Genomic DNA, 24,894 nt, shown 5'->3' with positions numbered 1-24,894 from the left:
CACAGAACTGCCCCCCCCGCAAGAGTGGTCCTCTTCTGGAAAGAGTGTCAGGGCCTCACAGGACTGCAGGCAGGGAGCCCTGGGCATGTGGGCTGTGGGGCGCAGCCTCCCAGGGCCCAGCCCAGCCCGTGGGGACGGGGACGGGGGTGGGGGTGTGGACACCTGCTCCAGGGCAGGGCTCGGGTCTGAGGCTCCAGCCACGACCTCCCGCCAGACACCTGCTGCCTTGTGAACTTGGCCACGCTGGGCAGCCCGTGTTGGGAGCACACGAGGCCCTCGGCTTCCGGGCCTCCTGACCTGCAGGCCAGCGCAGGGGCAGACGGCGGCGTGAGCAGCTCGGCTGCCTGGCCCACTGTTGCTGTTTGAATCCAGGAAAAAACTCCTTTTACGTTTTTGTAGTGCTGCGGACCCTCTTTCTCGCAGGTGTGTATAGAGTTCTGCGACTGTGTTTGACAGCTTCTCCTTTTGCCTCCTCTGAGCTGCCGGGCTCCCCCATGGAGTCCGGCCCTGGGGCGTGTTTCCCGATGCCAGCTCTCCTCCCCCAGGTATGGTCCTCGTGCGGAGCGAGAACGGGCAGCTGTTAATGATTCCTCAGCAGGCCCTGGCCCAGATGCAGGCCCAGGCCCACGCCCAGGCCCAGCCTCAGACCGCCATGGCGCCCCGCCCGGCCACGCCCACAAGTGCCCCTCCCGTGCAGATCTCCACCGTGCAGGTGAGTGCGAGCCAGCGCTGGGCCTGGCGGGGGGTGGGGTGGGGGGCGGGGTGGGGCGGGGCAGGGGGTGTGGCATGGCCCACATGCGGCGGGAGGAGCTTGGGGTCTGCCGCCTGGACCCCGCCTGGGCCCTCCCCTTCTCTCCTGTGACGCCACCTTCCCGGGCCTCAGTTTCCTCCTGTGCAACGTGGAGATCCCGCCGGTGCTGCTCTTGTAGGGCTGTCACGGGGACCAGTTAGGACAGTGGAACAGAGGGAATGCTGAGCAAGTGTCAGCCGTCACTACCAGGGAGGCGTGGAAGAACTTTACAGGATTATGTTAAACAGTACTCCCCTCTCCCCCGCAGACATTGAAGCCTTTAGGGGTTACTGCCTGCCCTGACCCCTGAGGCTGTGGCCCCCTGGGGTTGTGGAGGGAGGATGGGTTGGATGCTTGAAGCCCAGTGCCTGGGACTCGCCCCTCTCCCCAGGGTTCTGCCTCTCAGTCTCCATTTGGGTCCATGCCCGCACATCACCTCCCTACTCCCTACTCTGTCTCTGATGCCTTTCTGTCTCGTGCTGCCGTTCTGCTGTTCTGAGCCAGTTGGCTGGTTAGAGACTAACATGGAGACGAAGAAGATCTGGAAAACTCTATTCTCCTTTGATTTCAGCCGCGTTCCTCTGGAGTTGAGACCCCTGTGCTGTAGACTGGGGACTCACAAAGGGCCCTCCCCTGACTGAAAATCCAGAGCAGCCCAGAGCAGTGTTCAGGGTCTGTCGAGGTCTGTCCAGTAAGACACAGATGTGGGATATTTCACTTCATGTACCCTAACTATGTAGGACAGTTCACTGTAAGTGTCTCGTTTACTTCCTTTTCTGCAGCACAGTGACCAGTCTTTAGGCCCAGGGAACACATGCCTCTTACTGTAGTGCCTTTGTTACTTTTTTGGCGCTTGTGGCCAAGAATACAAGAAATCCACACAAGTATTGATTTCCCAGGTTATATGCGTTCCTTAAAGACCAGGTCGGAGACTTTATTAAGGAGTGTATTACAGTTATACGATGGAGGTTCCGATCATACACTTTTACTTGTTAAGGAAAGTTTAGACTTGGGGGGCTTCCCTGAGGCTGGTGATCGACCTGGGGGCCCTTGAGCGCGCTGGCTCTGCACTGAAGGATGGAGTGTTGGGCGCGCCAGGTGCTGGGGACTACTTTCACTTGTCTCTCCTCCTAGGCGACTCCTCCTTGTTTTTCAGGCACCTGGGACCCCCATTATTGCACGGCAGGTGACCCCAACGACCATAATCAAGCAAGTGTCTCAGGCCCAGACGACGGTACAGCCCAGCACCGCACTGCAGCGCTCTCCCGGGGTTCAGGTGAGGCTGGGGCTCCGTGGTGCCCAGGACGCAGGGGTCAGGCCTCGCGAGTTTGGGTGCTGGATGCTAAGTTTTGGAGTTTGGGGAACACAGCGTAGATCAGTTGCTTTTCTTTAAAGTCGCATAGAGTTTAACACCAGCAACATTCTTAAAAGCTTCCCACTGTGCCGGAAGTACAATTGAAAACGTTGCCTTAGTAACTGCATCTGTGAAGCAGAGAAGATCTACAGCGCGCGGGGTGGGGGGGGTAGAGAGAGAGAGAGAGAGAGAGAGAGAGAGACAGAGTGTGTGTGTGTGTGTGTGTGTGTGTGTGTGTGTGTGTGCGCGCGTGCGTGCGTGCGCGCGCGCGTGTGTTGCTCGCGAACTGTTCCTGCACCGAGGAGGATGTGTCCTCACTGTGTATGTGCGTTCATGCGTGCGATTCTCACAACACCCCTCCCTGATGGGCGCGGACACGTGCGGTGTGAGAGGCTCCGGACCCTTGTCCCGGTGTGGCCTCGGCCCGGCCTCCCTGCAGCCGCACCTCGTCCAGTGCTCTCTCCACTCACCCTGGTCTTGTCCTCCTTTGCCTTTTGGCGTCTGCAGCCCTGACATTGCTTTTCAGAACAGCTGAAGGAGCAGTTGGGTCCCAAGTAACTGAACTCAGTGGTCTCCCGCAACAGGAGCTGCCCAGGCAACGGCGCTTCCTGAGACGGGGTCTTCTGGCCCGAGTTCAGTCTGATTGGCGCGTCTGAACTTCAGTTATAGTGAAAGGAACCTTTTCTGAGAAGGTAGTGAAGCTCATGGTCAGCTTTTGCAGGAGATTTAGTAGAAAATAAGTTTATCGACATAGGTTCCCACAATCTCAGAAACATCCAGGTGAAACGTGTATTCATCTGACCAGTAGAAGCAAGTGTGAGGAGTAAAGTTTGATGTACAGGAAAACTCCCAAGAATGGAAGTGCCCTGGCTGTTTCTGGGTGTCCCGAAGCGGCTCTGCTCTTCCCCTTTTGCCGCCCAAAGGTGGCTGTTGGCCAGTTCTTCTACGCCTCTCCTCTGAAGTTTTTTATTTGCCATTTTGTAGTTACAAAAGTAATACATGCTTCACGCTGCAAGAACATACCCAGATGATAAAGGAAGAGCCCGCCGCCTCTTTCAGCTCCTCCCGTGAAACCAGTGTCCACAGCCTGGGGGTGCAGACAGCTGCCCGCCCACCCCCTGCCGCAGCGGCCGTGCCGTCTGAGTCCCTTGCCTGGCCTGGGGCCTGGTTGCTTAGAAGAGCCGCAGGCGAGTCATGCTTGGGGTTACACTGCCCCCTATCTTCCGAAGTCGTAAGAGAGTAACGTTTAAAAAGTTGGAGAAGGCTCCATTTTTTAAATTGGAAAAGTGCTAATTAAAAAAAAAACAGTAAATATTTGCATCCTGATTGGTCACGCAGACTAGAAGTCTCGGGAATTTGACCGAGCACAGTTGTTGTTTGATGTCTAGCTGTTTGTTGGCTTAAATATATTCGTTTAGCAAAGCAGCCTCTCCCTCCCAACACCAACTACATCGAGTCCCCGCCTGCTCTGAACACCCCCTTTCCAGGATGTTTCTGGATGTGACTTGCTTTGGGGGAGCAAAGAAAGGTTGGTCCGGCAGCGGTGGGGGAGCCCGGGACCCCGACGAGTCCTGGTGCCGCCCCCCGCATGGGGGGCGGCCTGCCCGTGTGCATGTGACGTCCTGGCTTCCTTGTCACCAGCTGCCTGCACAAGCCAGGTGACGGGCTTTTCAGTTGGTTTCTCTGTTTGTTCTTTTCAGTTCTGAGACGGGATCTGGTTTGGTTATTAAAAGATCATTTGTTTTGGTCACCATGTGACTTCTAGGATCGACTTCTGACAACCAGGTTCTTCCCGGCCATTGGCTTCGTTTCTGTCAGTTTTTGCTGCAAAATACTGCTTCCTCGGTGCTCAGGAAGGTGGCCCTCGGGGACACGGTCTGCCGCGGGGCTGGTGTGGTCCCTTGAGGCCGCATGTCCCGTGGGGTCCCGCCTGCTACAGGGAGTCTCACGAAGGCCGTCTCCCCGCAGCCTCTATCTACCTTGTGTTTTGGCTTCTCGTAGCCTCAGCTTGTTCTGGGTGGCGCTGCCCAGACACCCTCACTTGGGACGGCGACAGCTGTTCAGACGGGGACACCTCAGCGAACGGTCCCGGGGGCCACCACCACCTCCACAGCCGCCACGGTGAGTGCCGCCTCTCGGCTGCGATTTGGGGCCGTATGTGTGGTTCGTGCTGCCTCAGAGCGCCAGCCGGCCCAGGGGAGCCACTGCCGCGGACGTGGGGATGCGTTGGGGTCTCCACGGCTCCATAGGAGTGGGTCTGAGGGCAGTGGTCTCTGCAGGGCCGCAGGAAGGGTCCACCACCCTACACGAGGCTTTTGGGCTGTGGGGGACGTCTGTGGGATGGAGCCGGACCAGGTGTGTTCAGAGGGGTGACACGGGGGCCGGGCTGCACGACGGTTGCGGCCTGTAGAGCGGCAGCGTTGCCCCCTTAACACTTATCTCCAGCAGTTGTCCTGCACACGTGTGAATCTTTAAACCAGTGGGATCGTGCTTCATTTATGACTTACGTTGTTCACGTTTCTTTGCTGAGTATTTTTCATCATCTTTAGTATCTGTGCCATAATTCAGTTTCTTCTCTTGTGCACTTAGGTAGGGATCAGTTTTTCTTTATGGTAAGCAGTATCAAGGTGAATGTCTTATAGGTCATCTTTTTTACATTTATTGGTTATTAGTTACATTTCTAAAAGTAGAATTGCTGGGCTGAGTGAGCTGTAAACTTGGGTCTGGACCTTCAGAGCACATGTCCTGGTTTATACTCCCATCATCAGGCCGTGAGAGTTACTGCATTTTCCTCAAAGAAGTTTAAGAAAAGAAATACACATTTCTTTTTTTTTTTTAAATAAATTTATTTATTTATTTTTGGTTGCGTTGGGGCTTCGTTGCTGCGCACGGGCTCTCTCTAGTTGCGTCGAGCGGGGGCTACTCTTCGTTGCGGTGCGTGGGCTTCTTACTGTGGTGGCTTCTCTTGTCGCGGAGCACGGGCTCCAGGCACGCGGGCTTCAGTAGCTGCAGCACGTGGGCTCGGTAGTTGTGGCTCGCAGACTCTAGAGCACAGGCTCAGTAGTTGTGGCGCACGGGGCTTCGTTGCTCTGTGGCATGTGGGGTCTTCCCGGCCCTGGGCTCGGCTCGAACCCGTGTCCCCTGCGTTGGCAGGTGGATTCTTAACCACTGCGCCGCCGGGAAGCCCAGAAACATACATTTCTTATATGATACCCATGTCTTAGTTAAAAGCTGTGATGAAAATCTGCCTTTTAAGAGTTTTTTGCTTACATCTTTTTAACTTCTATCCAGGAAACTATGGAGAATGTGAAGAAATGTAAAAATTTTTTATCTACGCTAATAAAACTGGCTTCATCTGGTAAACAGTCTACAGAGACAGCCGCTAACGTGAAAGAACTGGTACAGAATCTGCTGGTAAGAGCTCCGTACGCCGGCCCCTCTGCCTTAGAGCGCTGTACTTGGCCATGGGAGTGGGGTGTGGCCGGAGTCTGGGCCCCTCTGCCCACCACCCTGCCATCCGCTCGCCAGCCCGGCTTCTCGGAGCCTCACAGCGTGTTGGCTGCAGGGGAGCGATGTAAACTCACCAGATGGAGGGTGTTCAAAGGCCCTCGCTCGCTCCTCCACCTGCTCTGCCTTTTTCACGGAGGATTTTTTTTTTTTTAAATATTTATCTATTTGGTTGCACGGGGTCTTAGCTGCTCACAGGCTCACAGGCTCCCTAGTTGCCGCAGGTGGGCTCCCCAGTTGTGGCGTGGGAACTCTTAGTTGTGGCATGCATGTGGGATCTAGTTCCCCGACCAGGGATCTAACCTGGGCCCCCTGCGTTGGGAGCACGGAGTCTTATCTACTGTGCCACCAGGGAAGTCCCTTTCATGGAGGATTTTAAGTGATACAGAAGCGGAAAGCAGAGTGACAGCCCTTCTGGGCCACCTGCGGGCTTCGTCGGTCATGAGTTCTTATACGACTTTGCATCTGCTGCGCCCCCGTTGCCACCCACAGCCCCTCCCCAGTCTCATAAATATTTTAGCACGGATGCCTGGACATAACCTGTGAACACAGGATCCCTCGCAGCCCCCAGGTGCCCAGAGGCTGAGTCCAGTGTTGCCTGCAGGGCTCGGTCAGAGTCGGTCAGGTCCACCTGTGGCAGCTGCCTCTGTTGTTGCTGGTAACCTGGGGGTCCCCTCCTTCCTGCTGTTTTCCTTTCCTCTCGGTTTCTCTATGCAAGGAAACCTGGTGGCTCAGCAGACGGGCTGTTGGACTTTTCTGTCCTGCTGGTGGGTTCGTCGGCTCAGACCCTCCGCTCGCAGCCTCACTTCCGTGCCGAGGCTTGGGCTGGAGGGGAGCCACCCTCAGGGGCTGGCTCTGTGCCGCCTCTGCAGACCATGTGGGTTTGGGGCCAGAAAGGAATGAAGTCCCGCTCTCACAAGGAAAAATGATCGCTTCAGATGCTCCTTAAATCTTTTCAGGAAACCCAGAGATTGAAAAATAATCTCACCTCCTGCGACGAACAAGAACTCCCAGCTTTTTGTTTGTTTTAATTATAACAATTTTACCTTCTAATGAAAATTTCTAATTAAATAAACGCCATTCCCTTTTTTCCCACGGTCCTTTGTCTGTGGTCCCTCCCCGGCGCTGGAAGCGTGTGCTCGTCTCGTCGACCCTCCCCATCCATCCCCCCACCCCCGGATGAGCCCAGTGCCGTCCCCGTTGTGCTGCGCCCTTATCAGGGCACCAGGACCCCCGTTCCGCCCTTGTTACAGGACCTCTTTGCAGCCCTGGCCACTCCCACCTTGAACTGGGCCCAGTCAGCCACGGGCTTGGCCCCCCAGCCCCCACCTGGCTCGCTTTGGTTTCCAGAGCGGGGTCTGGGCCGTCTCGTCTGGGCGCTCGCTTCTCCCCGCCGGTGCCCCAGCTGCTCTGGGGTCTCGGCGTAGGTGTGGTCTCTCTGGGTAAGGGTGTCCCTGGTCTGCGGTACCTTCCAACTTGGTCACGAGGGTACTTTTAGGCTAGTCTGTCGCCTGGCAAAATGCCTGATGTGCGGTGGGTTAGGTGCCGCGTAGATGTCCCGTGGGAGCTGGCGTAGGGAAGTCGTGGGGTGGGCCAGTGAGCCCCGATGGGGCGGGGCACAGGGAGGGCCGGGGGCCTCACCCACGCCCGGGAACCCGTGTCAGCTGAGCATGTGGCCCCCGGGCCCTCCCGCACCTTCATCCAGTGCAGGACCTGGCGTGAGGAACAGCCAGTCCTAAAACGCGAGACCAGAGAAATGCTGCATAAAGATATGCATGTGCGCGTTTGTATTCGTGGAGGAATTTCAATGTGAATTTTATTTTTAAGGACGGAAAAATCGAAGCAGAAGATTTCACTAGTAGGTTATACCGAGAACTTAATTCTTCACCTCAACCTTACCTTGTGCCTTTCCTGAAGGTAATTTGAAGCCGCCTGCGAGCACCCAGCGTCGGGTAGAGGGGCGGGCGCGTCCCGGGGACGGGTGGGCTTGCACGGGTGTCACCGGTGCGTTTGCAGGTTTCAAGCCCCCTGAGACAGAAGGTTAAGTTTTCTCTTTCGAGGCTTCTCTGTAAGTTACGAGACCCCCGCCACTGAGGCCACAATGTTGTGTCACCACCGGGGACTGCGAGGGGCCCTCTCCCCGCAGACGGGGGCCCCGCGCCGCTGGGACGAGGGTGTCGCTCAGATGCCTCGGCTGCCTTGACGCGCTTAACTGCATTTCAGAAGTGGCGCTTCTGCTTTGTTTTTTAAACAAATTGCAGCCAGTTGTCACTGAGGGTAACCCTGCTCAGCGGCAGTCGGGGGACAGTGGTTTGGGATGCCGGCACCCGGCGTCCCGGGGCGTCTCCTTAAGGCCCCAGACCGACGCTGTTTGGCCGAGGACGTGTTCTCAGGGTCGTGTGTTTTCTGTCTTTCCGCCCAGAGGAGCTTGCCCGCCTTGAGACAGCTGACCCCCGACTCCGCGGCCTTCATCCAGCAGAGTCAGCAGCAGCCGCCGCCGGCCTCGCAGGCCACCACCGCGCTCACGGCTGTGGTGCTCAGCGGCTCGGTGCAGCGCACGGCCGGGAAGACGGCGGCCACCGTGACCAGTGCCCTCCAGCCCCCTGTCATCAGCCTCGCGCAGCCCACGCCGGTGGGCGTCGGCAAGCAGGGGCAGCCCACGCCGCTGGTATGGAGGCCAGAGCCTCGCCCTGCTCCCCCGCATGTGCCCGGCCGCCCGCGGCTCAGAGAGACTGTCAGGGAGGACCTGGGGCGGGATCTGAAATAGTGAGGTGTCAGCCAGGGGCCGAGGCCCTGCAGCTTCGAAATTTATTTCTCAGTAAAACGAAATAAGCCTACTGACTTTTGCCCTTTGGCACGTCCGTTGTCTGTGCTGTTTCGGGCGTCCCTGGTTTAAATGGACACAGTGTGTTTGTAGTGGATCTTTTAGCTGGACGTTATCTTTGATTAGGAGCAATGGCCCAAATACACGAAGCTGACGCTAAGTGCTTGGCGCTGGACACGTCAGGTTTCATGGTCTAGGACCGAGCTCTGCAGCCGTCGTTTGGGGCTCGGAGATCCTCGGGAGGCACGGCTGCTGACGGTGGATTTATCTGTGGTTGGGATCCAGGGTTCTGGTCGTGTAGCTATAGAAAAGGGTGTCTGCTGGGGAGAGTTCAGGACTGAACGTGCTCCTGCCTCCTGCAGGCAGACGGGGTTCGCCCAGTAAGAGTTCAGGACTGAGCGCGCTCCTGCAGGCAGACGGGGTTCGCCCAGTGTAGAAAGGCACTTGCTATTCTTTTTTTAACATTTCAAAGGGATTTTGTTCCTATACAGACGGTTAAAAAAAATTAAAACAACGCAGGTCCTCACGTCACTTTCGTAGGTTGTGGAGTATATCTTACGATAATGCTCGAGTGATAACCAGGCGGGCAATCAGAGTCATGAAGGTGGTGGTCTCTCACCTGCTCAAGTTAAAATCTGCATTTGTTCTTGCCTTGATTGGTGGTGAGGAAGACAGGCTCCCGTGGGAGGTGGAGCCGTGTGTGTGTGTGTGTGTGTGTGTGTGTGTGTGTGTGTGTGCGCGCGCGCGCCCGCGCTTCGGGCCAAAGTGCAGGTGTGAGATCAGGGCTCGCTCGCATGCCCCTCACTGGAGGGGTGGAGCTCTGCCGCGCCCTTGCAGAGTCGGGCACCACCGGTCCATCACCTGCTTCCCTTGAAGGCCGTAGAGACGTGAAACCTGGAGGCTCTTCCCTGAGTTTGTGGCAAAACTTGGCCTGAATCTCCTGCAGGCAGTCGTGTGTCTGCTCGTTCTGGACAGTGTGAATTTTCATAGGTTTTGTTGCAGAAATAGCTCGGCCCTGGGCACCACCCATCCCTCCCCGAGTGCGCTGTAACGTTAAGAGTGTGCCCACCAGGCGACCTTCGTAAAGTTCAGCAGCTGGATTCTGATCCAGCCCTAGAGGCTCTGGAAGGGATCTGAGGGGGCGCCCCGGCACCTGTGCTCACATCTGGGGAGAAGTCGTCTGTTCCACACTGGTTCGCAAGCTCAGCAAACACTGTCCTCCAGGCGCTGGCCTCAGGGCCCCATGTGTGGCTTCCGAGCAGTTAATCTGCCCCCAGGAGCTTGCAGCCTGATGCAGTGCCCCCGGCTGACCCTCCTGGTCCTCCCGGAAGGCTGCCCACCCCCCGCCCTGGGCAGGGAACAGGTGTGGGAGCCCCCTCTGCGGTGGGGGCGGGGGTGGGACGTGAGCTCACGTGCCCCGTGGGCTCTGCTCCAGGTGATCCAGCCGCCGCCCAAGCCTGGAGCGCTGATCCGGCCGCCGCAGGTGACGCTGACACAGACGCCCATGGTGGCGCTCCGGCAGCCCCACAACCGCATCGTGCTCACCACGCCCCAGCAGATCCAGCTGAACCAGCTGCAGCCAGGTGAGGGCCGGCGGCCGGGCCGCTCTCCCCAGGGCCCTGTCTCCCTGTTTTTTTAATTGTGGTGAAACTCACGTAACACAGACTTGGCCATTTTAGTCACGTGAACAGGTGTACAATTCAGTGGCGTTAGTACATTCACAGGGTTGTACGCGCATCGCCCCGTCAGTACGATTTTTACAATTACACATTCAGGACTGGGTTCTTAACGAGTAGTCGTTCCTACATTCCAAAGAGTTTGATGAGCTACAGGAAGGCAAATGCGTGAGAGATGCTGCTTATGCTTTTACTCTAATCTAGAGTTAGTAACGCAACGTTTCTGACGTTTTAGGAAGCCTCCTTGTGGTGGGCTGGGAGTAGTGGCCCTCCCTGCAGCCCGCCTAGCACCGGGGACGGCAGTGTCTCCATCTCCGAGTCTGTGCGCGGGGGGCATACCCTCGTCTCTTGTTTTGCAGTCCCTGTGGTGAAACCTGCCGTGTTACCTGGAACCAAAGCTCTTTCTACTGTCTCAGCACAAGCAGCTGCTGCACAGAAAAACAAGCTCAAGGAGCCCGGGGGAGGCTCGTTTAGGTAAGGAATGAGCCCTGGCTCAGGAGGCGCCCGGAGGGAAGGGCCTCGCCCGGTGGCCGTTGGTGCTTTGAGGCTGCGTTCATTCCCTACACACGCACGCGCGCACACGCACACACGCACGCACACACACACACACACGCACGTGCGCGCGCTCGCTGTGTGCGTGTTTTCCCACAGAGCGGCTCAGGGACGTTTGCCGCAGACACAGGGCGGGATGGCAGAGCAGCTGACTTTCCGCGCGGACCAGTGGGAGATTTGTGTCTGTGGTACGATGGCTCGGTCTTCTGAGTGCATCACAGTCATAACAGAGGACGCGTCTGTGTCCCCCTTTCAACCTCAGAACCTTCAGAGATGCTGTGCTTTGGGCTCTTGACGAGCAGCTGGTCTGAGCACCGCCATAGGAAGGGCTACAGTGGCTACTTAGGTTCGGATCCAGCAGTAGCAAAGTGCGTGTGTCGGGGGACCTGGGTGGTCCTTCCCTTCCCTTCCCAGAAGCTTCGTCCCTCAAGCTGTTAGGGAGCAGGGCAGGTGTTGGCAGTGCTGGAGCCGTGGTGGCCTGAGCCTGGGTCGGCTTCCAGGCAGGGCAAGGAGATGGGTGGCTGGCACAGTCTGGCACGGAGGGTGGGGGCCCACAGGGGTGGGGAGGACATCCACGAGGGAGAGGGCGGGTGGCGGAGATGGGAAGATGCGTCTACCTGCAGGTGTGAGGGAGTTAGAAATACAGAGAGGAGCAAACGAGGCGAGCCCGGTGGGGTCGGGTCGGGTCGGACGTCCGGCTGTGAATACTCTGGAAAAGCTGTGGCTGGAGCCACCCGCTCTGCCACTGGAGGGGCCTGGGATTGGTGACACCATGATGGCAGCAGCACACCCAGCGCCCAGGTCTCGTCTAAAACTGCTTCCGCCGCGGTGACCAGGGTGCCTTAGGGGGGTGCTGATTCCAGGCCGGAGTCGCAAGGGTGCAGGATGAGTTAGTGCACTTTGTTTGGTCAGAGAGCAGTGCTCAAGCGTCAGAGTTCCCAGAAGCCCCCAAGTGGCCCCCTCCTGCCAGCTGTGTCTGTAGTGACATTGTACCTGTGGGTAAGACAGGAACCCGAGCCCCTAGAAACGAGTCAGTGGGTGGTTTAGGGGAACGGGATTTGCACAGTCTCAGACCACCTCCCCTGAGGTCCTCGTAACTACACAGGGAGGGAGGGGCGCCCCGACGCAGGGAAGCGGGCAGGGCCCCCCTGCGCGGGAGCTCCGTGTGCAGGGTGAGCAAGGCCCCTGACGCGTGTGAAATTCCTGCCAAAGGTGCATTGCCCGCGGCTCGTCACAAAGGGACGTCCGTCAGAGGGAAAACGAGGACACGCTGCAGAACAGCTGGCCTGGGACCTTCCAGGTGTCAGGGGCACGAGAGTCAGGGAGGGGCTGCAGAGACGCGGCAGCAAAACGCAGCTCATGGTTCTGAGCCGGACCCTTTGCTGTGGGAGCCGCTATAGGGACCGTTAGCCAAAGCTGGGGGTCTGGGCGTGGCTGGTGGCCCGGTTTCAAAGGCCATCCCCCCAGTTCCGTAGGGGTGCCTCTGTCCACAGGGAGCCACACTGCCGTGTCCGGGGGGTTGGGGGTTCGGTGTCAGGTCGGCTGCTCACCCTCAAGTGGTTCACGGACTTTCCTTTGTACTGTTCTTCCAGCTTTTCTGAGAGGTTGTGATCGTATTAAAAATAATGCTGTGAGATCACCTAAAAAGGGTTTCACAGAACAAACTCCTTGAAGCAGTGAGTAGGTGCTGTGCTCTCTGTGAACTTGGCATTGACATCTGTGTGCAGAGACTCCCACTCTGCCGTACCTTGGGGTGGGTCTTCCTTTAAAAGAACAGATTCGCTCGCAGATGACCGCCTTTGTGCTCAGGTGACAGCAGCGCGGGAGAGCCGCCCCTCTGCCCGCCGAGTTGGCGGCCCTTCGTTCGTTAGACCCACCTCGTCTTCTTTCCTGAAGGGACGACGATGACATCAATGACGTAGCGTCGATGGCCGGCGTGAACCTGTCGGAAGAAAGTGCGAGAATATTGGCTACGAACTCTGAGTTAGTGGGCACCCTGACGCGGTCCTGCAAAGACGAGACCTTCCTCCTCCCGGCGCCTCTGCAAAGAAGAATATTGGAAATAGGTATGGCCCTGGGCGTCCGGCCTCCACCAGTGGGCCTGGTGTGGACCACGGCTGCGGTGCTCAGCACGGAGCTGTCCTGGGCTTGGGGGGACACCCCTTGTCCCTTGTCACCTGTTTTGCCAGGGTTGTGCTTTCCGTGGGGTTGGCGGTGACGTTCTCAGGTAGTTGGAGCAGGTGTAGACCACCCCCGACCCTCAGGTTGCACAAAGTGGTAACTGGGGGATAAGGGAAAAACAGTGAAGGAAAGAAAAGAACTTGAGTGATTGTAAAATACCGCCCGTTCCCCAGGTAAGAAACACGGCATAACAGAGCTGCACCCAGACGTGGTGAGTTACGTGTCACACGCCACGCAACAGAGGCTGCAGAACCTTGTAGAAAAGATATCAGAAACGGCTCAGCAAAAGAACTTCTCTTATAAGGTAACCCGCCGTTTCCTGGAGGGGATGCCCTGGCGGCGCTCCCGGGTCTGGTGCTGCCGGGAGGGCACGGGGAAGCGGCAGAGTGTTGAGCTCGTTTTGACTTTTCCCCAGAACGAGATTTTGGGAAGATGCCACTTCTTTTCAGTCCCGTGGTGCTCCGGGCGCTACCCACTGGGCTGTGGAAGGAGGGTGCGGAGGATCTGACCTCCGGGTTAGGGAGCCAGCCTTCTGGGTCCGGGCTGGTGGCATCTTCAGCTCTGGAGAAGGTGGAGCCCCCCGCCCGTTTCCACGCGGGGGGCTCCCAGCAGCTGCGGCCCGAGCTGTCCCTGCAGACCCGAGGGGCTCTGGCTCACCCGCGCTCCCGTGACTCAGAGTGGTGCCCTGTCGTGTGCTGTGGAGGCCCGGCCTCTCACAGCAGGTTCCAGGCAGAATCCGCCTTCCTCTTCAGTCACGCAAACCCTCTTTCAGGGGCACCGTGGAGCGGCCAGGCACTGCCCGAGCAGCGTTTGAAGTACAAGCCTGTAGCCACTTGGCTTTAAAAATACTTTTTACGCTATTAGAAAAAAATTTAAAATGTAACTTAGAAGAGTCAAATGATACCAAAGCGTATAAAATGGAAAGTTGCCTGCGAGCCCCCGGATGACTTACCTGAGGCGGCGTGTGCACGTCCAGAGCACTTCAGAAGCAGAGTCTTGGAGACGAGAGGGGCTTGGGTCTGCGCGCCGCCTGGGGAGTGGGCCGAGGGGGGCGGGAAGCGGTGCGCGGACTGTCCGGCTGGGTTCCCAAGTTCGTGACAAACAGTCGTTTCACTTTTTTCTAGGATGATGACAGATACGAGCAGGCAAGTGATGTCCGGGCTCAGCTCAAATTTTTTGAACAGCTTGATCAAATTGAGAAACAGAGAAAGGACGAACAGGAGAGAGAGATCTTGATGCGGGCAGCAAAGGCAAGTGCTCGTGCTGCACGCAGTTTTCCCCTGTCCACCCTGGGCGCTCGCGGACACCCTTGGGGTTTCGAGGAGCCGGAGCAGGGTTTGGCGCTGGCCTCGATGACACGTGCGCGGGGTTAGGGGCGCAGCCGGGGCGGGAAGCCTCCAGACCTCAGCAGGTCGCCCAGCACGTGGGGCGGGTCCCTTAACTGAGCCCGGAGCCCTGCGGGCTGCCCTGGCCCACCGTCCTCACGTCACATTGGACCATGGCGTGGTTCTTACATCCAAATGGTATTGATTTTCATGATGATAAATTTTCATCCGTTGGCTGTAAACGTTTAAAAATTTAATGCGTTCTGTCACGTGACTTAGATGTCATCATGTCACGTATAAGATGACATGTTTGTCGGGTGATGAACGTTTAGGTCACAACTTACCTTTCTTTTTTACCTGTTTGAAAATAGTCTCGGTCCAGACAAGAAGATCCAGAGCAGTTAAGGTTGAAACAGAAGGCAAAGGAGGTAAGCGTTTCCAGTCCAAGAGTCTACACTGCACACTTGAAAATACGTTTGTGTTCAACCTCAGCACCTAACGAGAGAGAGAGAGGCTGAGAAGGCGATGGTATCTCTGCACAATAGGCCTTCCCGTAGCGATTTATGGTGTTTGCAAAAGTGTTTTCCTGTGCTTTTAAACTTCACGGTAATTTCTCATGTGGTGCAGTCCAGTCTCTGTACTCTCACAATTTGCTCAGATCTGAGCTTTTTAAGGTGAGCATCTATTGCTTTAGTGTTTTTCTGATTGCACAATATGCTTGCTGTTTAAAAAAAAACAGTCAAATGAAATTTTCATTTAGGAAAGTTTAGAAAACCCTTTGGTGTCTATGTATTACTTTTGTAGTAATAAAAAAAGTGCGTGAAATGACAGTCCCTGTTTTCCTTTTCAAAACAAAGATGCAGCAACAAGAACTGGCACAGATGAGGCAGCGAGATGCCAACCTCACAGCACTGGCTGCCATCGGGCCCAGGAAAAAGAGGAAAGTGGACTCTCCGGCACCGGGATCGGGAGTAGAGGTACCGCACGGATGCAGGGACGGGGGCTGGAAGGGCCTCGGGGCATCTGCGTCCCGCTCGCCTCTTCAGGGAGTCAGGCACGCCGAGAACGGGCTGTCGTTCGCGCACATGTTGTCTCACCGCCCTTGGAGTACTTGTTTTCTCGGTACATTCGATACTTTATATTCAAATCAACCTATTTGTGGATATCATGTGAGCAAGAAGTTCTTTGCATGAGGAAGTTTGATCACTGTAGCTTAACACGATGAGATTTAGACTGACTTCGAAGAGAATATGGGGAGATTCCGTCCGAAGACTGACCTTTGTGGGGCTGACTGTCCTCCCTGGGTACTGGGGTTAACGTGAAGGAAGGTGGTTGTTGCCTGTTTCTGTTTGTCCAAAGTTTGTTAGTTTCTTGTTTTGTTTGCTGTCGTGTCTTTATATGTAATTACAAACCCAACTTTAAAGTATTGTTATTTTTTCTTTAAACTGCCGGTTGTTTTATTAGTAAATCACAGGAAGAAAGAAAACATCGTCTTTTATGTTTACCTGCTTATTTACCATTTCTGGTGTTTTTCGTTCCCAAGTTCCCAAGTTCCAGGCTTCCATCTGTGGTATTTCCCTTTGGCTTGAAGGACAGCATTTAGCGTTTCTTGTAGTGCAATCTGCTGGTGATGGAGTCTTTCAGCTTTTGTTTACCTGAAAATGGTTGTATTTCACGCTCAAAAGTTTGAATGAAGTTTTCCCTGAATGTTGACAGTTTTTTTTTTCTTTCAGCTCTGTTTTTTTGACTTAACTTAATAGGTAATTTTCTCTCATGTTCTTGAATAAGCCGAGCAGATCCAGACATACATCACTTAACTTTATAGAATGACTGACTAATAGGGATGAGTGATTGTAAGAATTTTAGCCATCCTTCACGTTTTTCCTCTACTCCTTGAATCCTGTCTTAACTGCTGGTCTCTTTCTCTTTTCCAGGGAAACTCCTATTCTCATTTAGACATGTTATCTTGTTCCGGATCACAAAAAAGATGGGAGATTTCCCAATGTGTTTTGCAAAATTGCAGAGCTCTTATTCTTAGACCTGAAAACAGCCGTAAACGTGTGACCGTCGTTGTCCTTAGAGACGTTGTTGCATCGTGTTCAGGGCCTCACTGTGATTTCAGTCCTTGTTTCCTGTCTGTCACGTGAGTCACTTCTCCAGCTGTTTTGAGGCGATCGTCTTACTTCTTTGAAGTTCATCCGTGTGGTGTTTAGACTTGGTTCTCTTGCTAGTCACTCTGCTTGGGCTTCTCTGAGCTTCTTGGATCTGTAGGTCAGTAGTTTTCCTCAAATTTGCAACACTTTGGCCTTTATTTCTTCAAAACTTTCTCTGTTTCAGTCTTTTCCTATTGGGATTCCCAGTTAGACCTCTGTTAGATCTTTTTGATATTGCCCTGTGGGTCTCTGAGTCTGTATTTGTCCCTCTTTAATCACTTCTTTCTCTGTTCGGACTGGATCATTTCTACTGATCTGTCTTCAGATTCCCTGTCTTCTCCAGTCAGCTCTGCAGTCTGTCCAGTGAAGTTTTCATTTGTCGATGTATCTGCAGTTCTGGGATTTCCACTTAAGTCTTTTTTATGGCTGCTGAGTCTTTGCTGAGATTTCCCTGTCTGCTCACGTACTGAGGCCACATTTTCCCAGCATTCTTTGAACCTGTTTGTAAAAGCTTCTCTCATGGTTTTGTCAAGTCCGACATCGGGGGCGTCTCGATTCAGTCTCTGTCGACTGCTTTTTCCTTTGACCGTGGGTCATGGTTTCCTGTCTCTCTGCATGTCTAGCCATTGGCGCTTGGATGCTGGATTTTGTGGATGACATGTCGTCATCCTCTGAAGAGTACTGACTCTTGTTTTAGTTCAGCTCCTGGCTGCTCATCTTGAACTTGTGTGTCTTGTGTCTCACTTTGGTGTTCAGTAGGGTCTGTGGAAATCCCATGGTGTTTCTGAGCTCCCTCACCCAGTGGGGCTCACCCTGCAGACTTGCCTTCCCTGTGCAGGTTTTAGGCTTGGTTGGGGTGGGTCTTACGTCGGGTATGATCCTTACTCCCAGGGAAGGGCCTTTGGCGACTTGGCCGGATGCTGGGAGGGAGAGCGTCGGGTGGGCTACACTCCAGCGAGGACTGCCGCTCATGCATGTGTTTTGCTTACATCACACGGCTGTTTCACGCTGTCCTCTCTCCCTGGACCCTTCATCTTAGTTCCATAAGTAACTTTATGTTTAATGCTAATTACAAGTCTGTGTGGATGTCTGTTTAGTCATTTGGTTTTCTGAATCTCGTCTGTTGGATTCTTCTGGAATGTTTCGTGGGGGCTGTGTTCCCCGTATTTGTGCATGTCGATGGCGGTTTTGATGGCTAGAAAAGCCGTGGCTCACGTTTTCTTTCCTTGAGAATCTATCTTGAGTAAATAGTTACAACTCGATAATTTTTTCCCTGGTATGGAAGGTTGCTGTCAGTCTGATGATAGTCTAATTTTATTTCTCTTGTGTTTCTCATGTGTTCTTTCTGCCCAAAGATGCCCACAGAATTCTTTTCCCTTAAAGCCCAGCCTTTTACTTGGAATTGGCCGTCTTGGGTTGGCGTTCTCAGGGAGAGGTTGTGTTCTTTCAACATGCAGTTAAACCTTTTTGTATTCAGGAACGTTTTCTTTAATGCTGTCTTTGTTTTTGTTTTCCTCTTCGGAGATTCCCGTTACTCAGACGCTGTATCTTTTGTATCTGCCATCAGTATTGGTGCTTTTCTCTTTAATCCTTTCAGTCTCTCTTTTAAAAACTTTTACCCTGTTTATGCTTCTCGCTCTTCTGATTCCTTCTTAAGGTATCATTTGTTGCGTTTGTTTGCTCTTGTGTTCTTTTTCGTGGAGAGTCTTCATTTCTCAGGTGAAATTTTCTTTTTGTTTCTGATGTTTCCTTGCCTTTGTCACCTCATTTCTGAGTTTCGCTGATTCTGATTTATGTTATTCTTTCATGCTTCTTATCATTTTCTCAGTGTCTTTTAGCTTGTTTGGAAATAGAACATAGCAGTTTTGATCTCGTTTTGATTACGTCTTTTTGCGGTTTCTGATCATCTGTAGGGATGTTGTTCTGCTCCTTATTCTCTTTTTTTCCTAGGGCAGCTTCTCTGGGACCTGACCTCTCTGTGGTTCACTTTTATGTGAATTTTGCTGTCTTGAGCCTTTAGGAGGAGGTGGTTTGCAGGTTTGCCAGCTTCACTGAGCTCCTCTTCCGTTGTTTCCGCGTGGTGACGAACTTGCTGTCTGGGACGTCAGGCTCTGCTGCTCCCTGACTCTCACCTGGACCTTCTTGCCTCCATGGTCCCGGACTGTCCTGCTCAGCTTTAATTTCGCTCCTCGCAGGTTCTCTTCTGCGTGAGGCCCTGTGCTGCGGGGCCCTGGCAGGTCGGAGGCAGAGTTCCTAGTGGCGAGGCTGCTGCTGAGAGGAGAGAACTCCTGGCTGTAGCTGCTGCTCTCCAGTGAACCTGCCACTCCTCCCGGTGAACACCCGCTGGCCCCTGGGGGCCTTGGGGCCTCGCAGCTGCCCCACTGCTCTTCCTGCACAGTTTTCAGATAGGCTTGTGGCTGCTCGCGGTTCATCTTCACCGGTTTGGTTGTAAATGTTGTCTGCTAGCGTTTGGTTTTGCTTTCTAGTTGCTGTGTGTTTTATATGGCCTTTGGGGAGATTCAAAGAAACTTTGACGCCTCTGGCATCTTCTTCCCAGAATATAATGATTAGTGTTTTTCAAAATGTTTTTCTTTTGATTTAGAGTAGTTTCAAACATACAGAAAAGTTGTAAGAACAGTATAAAAAACTCCATTCAGATTCTCAATTCTGAACATTTTACCACCTTTATTTTGATACCCCCTTTTTTTTTTTTTTTTTTTTTTTGCGGTACGTGGGCCTCTCACTGTTGGGGCCTCTCCCGTCACGGAGCACAGGCTCCGGACGCGCAGGCTCAGCGGCCATGGCTCACGGGCCCAGCCGCTCTGCGGCATGTGGGATCTTCCCGGACCGGGGCGCAAACCCCTGTCCCCTGCGTCGGCAGGCGGACGTTCAACCACTGCGTCACCAGGGAAGCCCTCGTCACCCCCTCTTTACACACACAAGTACGCGTGTGGGATGTTCCGTCACCCCTAAATGCTGACAACGCTGGACGTTCTCTTGTGTTACTACTGCACCCATCCCCCCGCATCGGGAAATCAGCCCTGATGCCCCAGGGTCCCCAGACCTGCTCCCACTTCACCGCCTGTCCTGGTTTCTCTTTGATCCAGGCGTGTGCGGTGTCCGGCTGGCTTGTGGCGTGAACCTCTTCCCAGTCTCCCCGTTCCTGACGGTGCTGAAGAGGGCAGGTCTCTTGTTCTGTAGGATGACCCTTGGCATCACTAGGTGATCTTAGCCTTGATCACCTGGTTAAGTTGCCTGGCTGAGAAAGCAGCTTTCTCCACTGTGTAGTCAGTTAGTCCCTTAGCGCTTATCAGTGTTGTGTAAGGAGGCACTCCAGGGTCACGCAGGTACTCTGTTCCCATCACCCCTCACCCGGCCTTAGCACCCTTGCAGACTGCCCTTGCGTCAGGACCGCCAGGCTGGGGGCCAGGTCACGATGCTCAGTTTCCATCACGCCTTCCACATTTACTGGTTGCCTTCTGCCGTGAAGAAGAGCTTCCCTCCTTCCCTCCCTCCTTCCCTCCCTCCGTCCTCATTCATTCATGCATTCATTCATCACTGTGTATGGACGCATGGATTCCTGCTGTATTCAGAGGGTTGTAATCAGTGCTCTCGTTATTTCTAGATTTGGTCAGTGGAAGCTTCTTCAAGCGGTTTCCTATATCCTTTTGAAACGTTGCCCTCGTCCTGTAAGCGTGAGAGGTGTCCAGGTGCCTCTTGTGCTTCCCCTGCCCTCACCCGCAGTGGCGCCCAGGAGCCTGCTTCCTTGCGGTGGAGGGTGGTATTTAGAGACCAGTATCTGAGCACTGTGTGTGCTGATTGCTACGGGGGTCCCTGCTCCAGGCCCCCAGCAGTCAGAGCCCGGAACGTATGTATGTGTACAAGTGAGTGTGCGCGTGCGTGCGCGCGTGCCCCTTTCTGTATCTAGAACAACCCTGTGTGTTCTAGTTGATGCTGAGATTCTAGTCTAGGACCTCAGGGCTGCTTCTAGTCTTCTTCGTTTCCTTACTTTTGAATCCCTTCACAGACAGACAGAACGCGAGTTCCCGTTATTTTCAATATATTTGTTTTTTTATTTTTTTTGGCTCAATGTAACCAGTCCCTGAACCACTCTGGCCGCTGGGGTCCCTGTGCGGGGAGGGGAGGGCTCGTGGGAAAGGCATGTGGATTAACTTCTGCCTTAGGCGTTTTCTAAAGAAGAGAAAAAGAGCGCGTATTTCCAGACTGACGGGGAGGGCGTGAGTGTGGGGAGGAGTGTGGGGTGAGGGGGCACCTTGAGGAGATGGTGGGAGGGATGCACGCCACCGGAGGTCCTGCGGCGTGGCCTCGTACGTTGCTGGTTGTGCCTAATTTAGGTCTTCAGGGGTACTTGTGGGTTATATGTGTGACAGTTAATACGAAATCTGGAATTTAAAAAGTCCTTCATATGCCTTTGTTCATCAGAGCTAAGGCTTAATTTCTCTTTTTCTGTTTTTAGTTTAGGATTATTTCTTTAGGATGTGTCTTTAAAAACAAATTTATTGTGAACTCATTTTAGACTTGCAGCAAAGTTGCACGAAGAGTACAGAGAGTTCCTGTATATCCCCCAGCTTGCCCTAACGTGCATCGCTGGTGTGATACTGCTGACTAGGGACCTTATTTGACTTGGTCTTTCAGAATTTAATTTTAAGTTAAGAAACTTTATATTTTAGAGCAGTTTTAGGTTCACGGCCAAATTGAGTGGAAAGTGCAGAGAGTTCCCATACGCCCCCCCGCCCCGTCCCCCGCTCCCCTCGCACGTGCACAGCCTCCCGCATCATCCACGCCCCCACCGGATGCTGCGTTTGTTGCAATCGATGAACCTGCACGGACACTTCATCACCACCAGAGTCCACAGTTTACATCCGGGTTCCCTCTTGGTGTTGCACGTTCTGTGGGTTTGGACAGATGTATGATGGCCTGTATCCACCTTTACAGTATAATACAGAGTAGTTTCACGGCCCTAAACATCCTCTGTGCTTCATCTGTCATCCCTCCCTCCCCGCAGCCCCTGGCAACCCTTGATCTTTTTACTGTCTCCATAGTTTTGTCTTTTCCAGAGTGTCATAGAGTTGGAATCATACAGTCTGTAGCCTTTTCAGATTGGCTTCTTTCACTTAGTTAAACGCATCTAAGGTTCCTCCGTGTCCTCTCGTGGCTTGGTACCTCATTTCTCTCTTTTCAGGCCTGAATAACATTCTGCTGTCTGGATGCACCACAGTTTATTTATCTGTCACCTGCTGAAGGACATCTTGGTTACTTCCAAGTTTTGGCCACTGTGAATACAGCTGCTATAAATACCCGTGTGCAGGCTTTTGTGTGGACATGAGTTTTCAGCTCCTTTGGGTAAATACCGAGGAGCACGATTGCTGGTTCGTATGGTGAGAGTATGTTTAGTTTTGTAAAAACCTGCCGGGCTGTCTTGCAGAGTAGCTGCTCCATGTCGCATTCCCGTCGGTTACGAGTGAGGTTCCTGCTGCTCCACGTCCCCACCAGCACCTGGTGGTGTCGGTGCTCTAGATTCTGGCCGTCCTAATAGGTGTGTCGTGGTGTCTCGTTGCTTTAAATTGCATTTCCCTGATGCATGACGTGGAGCATCTCTTCATGTGCTGCTTCTTTGGCGAGGGGTCTTTTAAGATCGTTGATCCATTTTATTTTATTTTTTAAATTTTTATTTATTTATTTATTTCGGTACGCGGGCCTCTCACTGTTGTGGCCTCTCCCGTTGCGGAGCGCAGGCTCCGGACGCGCAGGCTCAGCGGCCATGGCTCACGGGCCCAGCCGCTCCGCAGCATGTGGGATCTTCCCGGACCGGGGCACGAACCCGCGTTCCCTGCATCGGCAGGCGGACTCTCAACCGCTGCGCCATCAGGGAAGCCCCGTTGATCCATTTTAAAAATTGAGTTGTTTGTTTTCTTGCTATTGAGTTTTCGGAGTTCTTTGTATAGTTTGGATGAGTTGTGTTTTTTTTTAACCAGATATGTCTTTTGCAAATGTTTTGTGTGTATTTGATTGTTACCATTCTCCACTGAAGGTGTAGGATCCCATCCAGTACCCCTCCTGGAATTTGGTCACCATGTCTCTGTAGCCTTCTCTGGTCTATGACGGGTCCTCTGTCTTTGCCTGTCTTTCCTGATCTTGACACTTTGAAGAGTGTGTGGTCGGTTATTTGGTAGAAGGTCTCTTAATTTGAGCTCATCTTACGTTTCCTCTTGATGAAACCCAGGTTATGTAATTTGGCTGGAATGTCGCACCAGTGATGCTGTGTCCTCAGTGCATCGTATCAGGAGGTACGTGACATCAGTGTCCCGCTGCGAGTGATCACTCTGAACACTTGGTTCTGGGGGGGGGGGTCCCAGGCATCTCCGCTGGAAAATCTGTGTCCCTTTGTAATGAAAGTGTCTTGTGGGAAATGCTGAGGGACCGCGCCCTCCTGTTTCTCCTCGTTGGCACCACTGCTTCCCGTGGTCGGTGACCGCGGGCTGACAGGCTCTCCTCCTCTGTCCCCCGTTTGCTGGTTGGAATTCTGCCAGCCCTGCTTGGTCCTCGCGAGCCCTTCAGTTGGGCTCCTCTGTCCTGTTGACGTAACCTGTCACCTTCTGAAGGGTTCTTACTCTCTCACGTCACAAATGTTCCAGGCTTACCTTATATTTTTCCTGCCCTAACAGTGGAATCGACCGTTTCTCCACAGAGCCGCGGTTCTTTTTGTTGGGACGCGTGTGCAGGGACCAGGTCTGGGCACCGGTGTGCTCGGGACCCTGGGTGTCTTGCTCACCCCCCTCGGGGGTACAGCTGGGGATACGTGCACCGCCCCACCTGTGTTTTCTGTGTCTGTACCGAAGGCGGTGGGTCCAACCTGACGTGACAGGCCCTCCGAGCCGTCCCGCGTCCCACGTGGGAGGCCTGACTCTCATCGTCACGGTGGGTTTGCTGTTTGTCCCACCCTACTTTGCAGATAAAAAGGAGATCCACAACTGCTAAGCCCTGTGAGAAGGAAGTGGCTGACTGTCCAGAGTAGCATGTGTCTGCCCAGTTCTTCCTGTGTGTAGCCCTGCGGCGCCCCCGAGTTCCGCGTCCTCAGCGCCGCAGAGTTACTAGATGAGCCCTTTCCTGCTGCCCCGCAGCAGGCTCTGTCCCTCCGAGTGGCACAGCTGGGCTCTTCTGCTGTCTGTCCTCCAGTGTGGCCCCCACCCCGCTTTCGTTTGGTTGTTTATTTTGGGGGTTCTCAGAGCCAGAGCTGTACAAATGCCTGCACCCAGCAGTGCCGTCTCCTCCCCCTCAGACACAAGCGTGTGTTTGCGATTTCCGCCTCTCCCTTGAGGAAGCGTAATGTCGGCGCCCTTCTGCCGTGGGCCGTTTTCACTTCGCACGTTCTGGAGCGCACTCCATGCCGTTTCGTGGCGATGCTCCCCATTCTTCACAGCAAGCGGGGTGCTTCTCCGCACCCACGTGTCTTGGGCGACCCCCTCCCTTGTGCACGGATGGTGTTGTATTCTTGGGGGTGTGTGTTGTGGGGTGAAGGTAAGTGGGTCGGTAGTTTCGTTAGGAATTGCCAAGCTCCCCTCTGGAGGGTCGTGCCAGTTCTCACCCGCCGGTGGTGAGGGAAAGGGCCTGTCTCCCCACAGCCTCCTGGCGTGTGTTGCCACAGTTTGTAATTTTGCTGATCTGTTGGGCAACAGGGGTGCTCAGTTTCGGCGAATGTGCTGTGGGTGCTTGAGAACAAGGCGTATTCTTAGGCAGGGTGTAGGACTTGCTGGGTTTATAGGGGGTGCACCTTACCGATTACGCCCACTGTGTCTTTGCTTATTTTTGTCCACGTGATGTGTTTTGTGCTGGATGGATGTGGTGTCCCAGAGCTTTCCGTTGTTAGTGTGTTTTTGTCTTTTTTTTTTTTAATAAATTCATTTATTTATTATTTATTTTAGGCTGCGTTGGGTCTTCGTTGCTGCACGCAGGCTTTCTCTAGTTGTGGCGAGCGGGGGCTACTCTTCGTTGCGGTGCGTGGGCTTCTCACTGCAGTGGCTTCTCTTGTTGCGGAGCACAGGCTCTGGGCATGCGGGCTTCAGTAGTTGAGGCGCGTGGGCTCAGCAGTTGTGGCTTGCGGGCTCTAGAGCGCAGGCTCAGTAGTTGTGGCGCACGGGCTTAGTTGCTCCGCGGCATGTGGGATCTTCCTGGACCAGGGATTGAACCCGTGTCCCCTGCATTGGCAGGCGGATTCTTAACCACTGAGCCACCAGGGAAGTCCTTGTGTTTCTGTCTTTATCTCCTTGCATCTCCTGCAGTTTTTGCCTTGTATGGGGGTTGCTGTGTTATTTGGTACATAAACATCCGTAAGTGTTACATGTTCACCGTGAGTCGTGATTTTTACCATTGAAAAGCGTCAGCCTTTGCCCAGTGGGCTTGATGTCTCCTTTGTCCTCAGTCAGGGCCGTTGCCCCTGCTCTCCTGTTTGCATCAGCCTGGAACACCTCCATTCTGCTTGATTTGTAGCCCTTCCTTTAGGTATGTCTCTTG

The 24,894-nt window shown here is 54.0% G+C and overlaps 1 protein-coding gene across 1 annotated transcript in view; it reads left to right on the top strand.

Moving 5' to 3' along the window:
• TAF4 (TATA-box binding protein associated factor 4) overlaps positions 1–24,894 on the top strand; it is a 71,474-nt gene that overhangs the window by 40,278 nt on the left and 6,302 nt on the right. The window contains exons 2-14 of the mRNA XM_067708634.1: positions 546–712; positions 1,947–2,066; positions 4,146–4,265; positions 5,436–5,558; positions 7,479–7,568; positions 8,074–8,319; positions 9,911–10,058; positions 10,511–10,625; positions 12,600–12,769; positions 13,058–13,188; positions 14,009–14,134; positions 14,581–14,637; positions 15,067–15,186. Coding sequence (XP_067564735.1) covers positions 546–712; positions 1,947–2,066; positions 4,146–4,265; positions 5,436–5,558; positions 7,479–7,568; positions 8,074–8,319; positions 9,911–10,058; positions 10,511–10,625; positions 12,600–12,769; positions 13,058–13,188; positions 14,009–14,134; positions 14,581–14,637; positions 15,067–15,186 — 1,733 coding nt within the window. The remainder of the gene's footprint in view (positions 1–545; positions 713–1,946; positions 2,067–4,145; positions 4,266–5,435; positions 5,559–7,478; positions 7,569–8,073; positions 8,320–9,910; positions 10,059–10,510; positions 10,626–12,599; positions 12,770–13,057; positions 13,189–14,008; positions 14,135–14,580; positions 14,638–15,066; positions 15,187–24,894) is intronic.

This window comes from Pseudorca crassidens, chromosome 15, assembly GCF_039906515.1.
Source record: "Pseudorca crassidens isolate mPseCra1 chromosome 15, mPseCra1.hap1, whole genome shotgun sequence".
Lineage (NCBI taxonomy): Eukaryota > Metazoa > Chordata > Mammalia > Artiodactyla > Delphinidae > Pseudorca > Pseudorca crassidens.
This window is presented reverse-complemented; position numbering and strand designations above follow the sequence as displayed.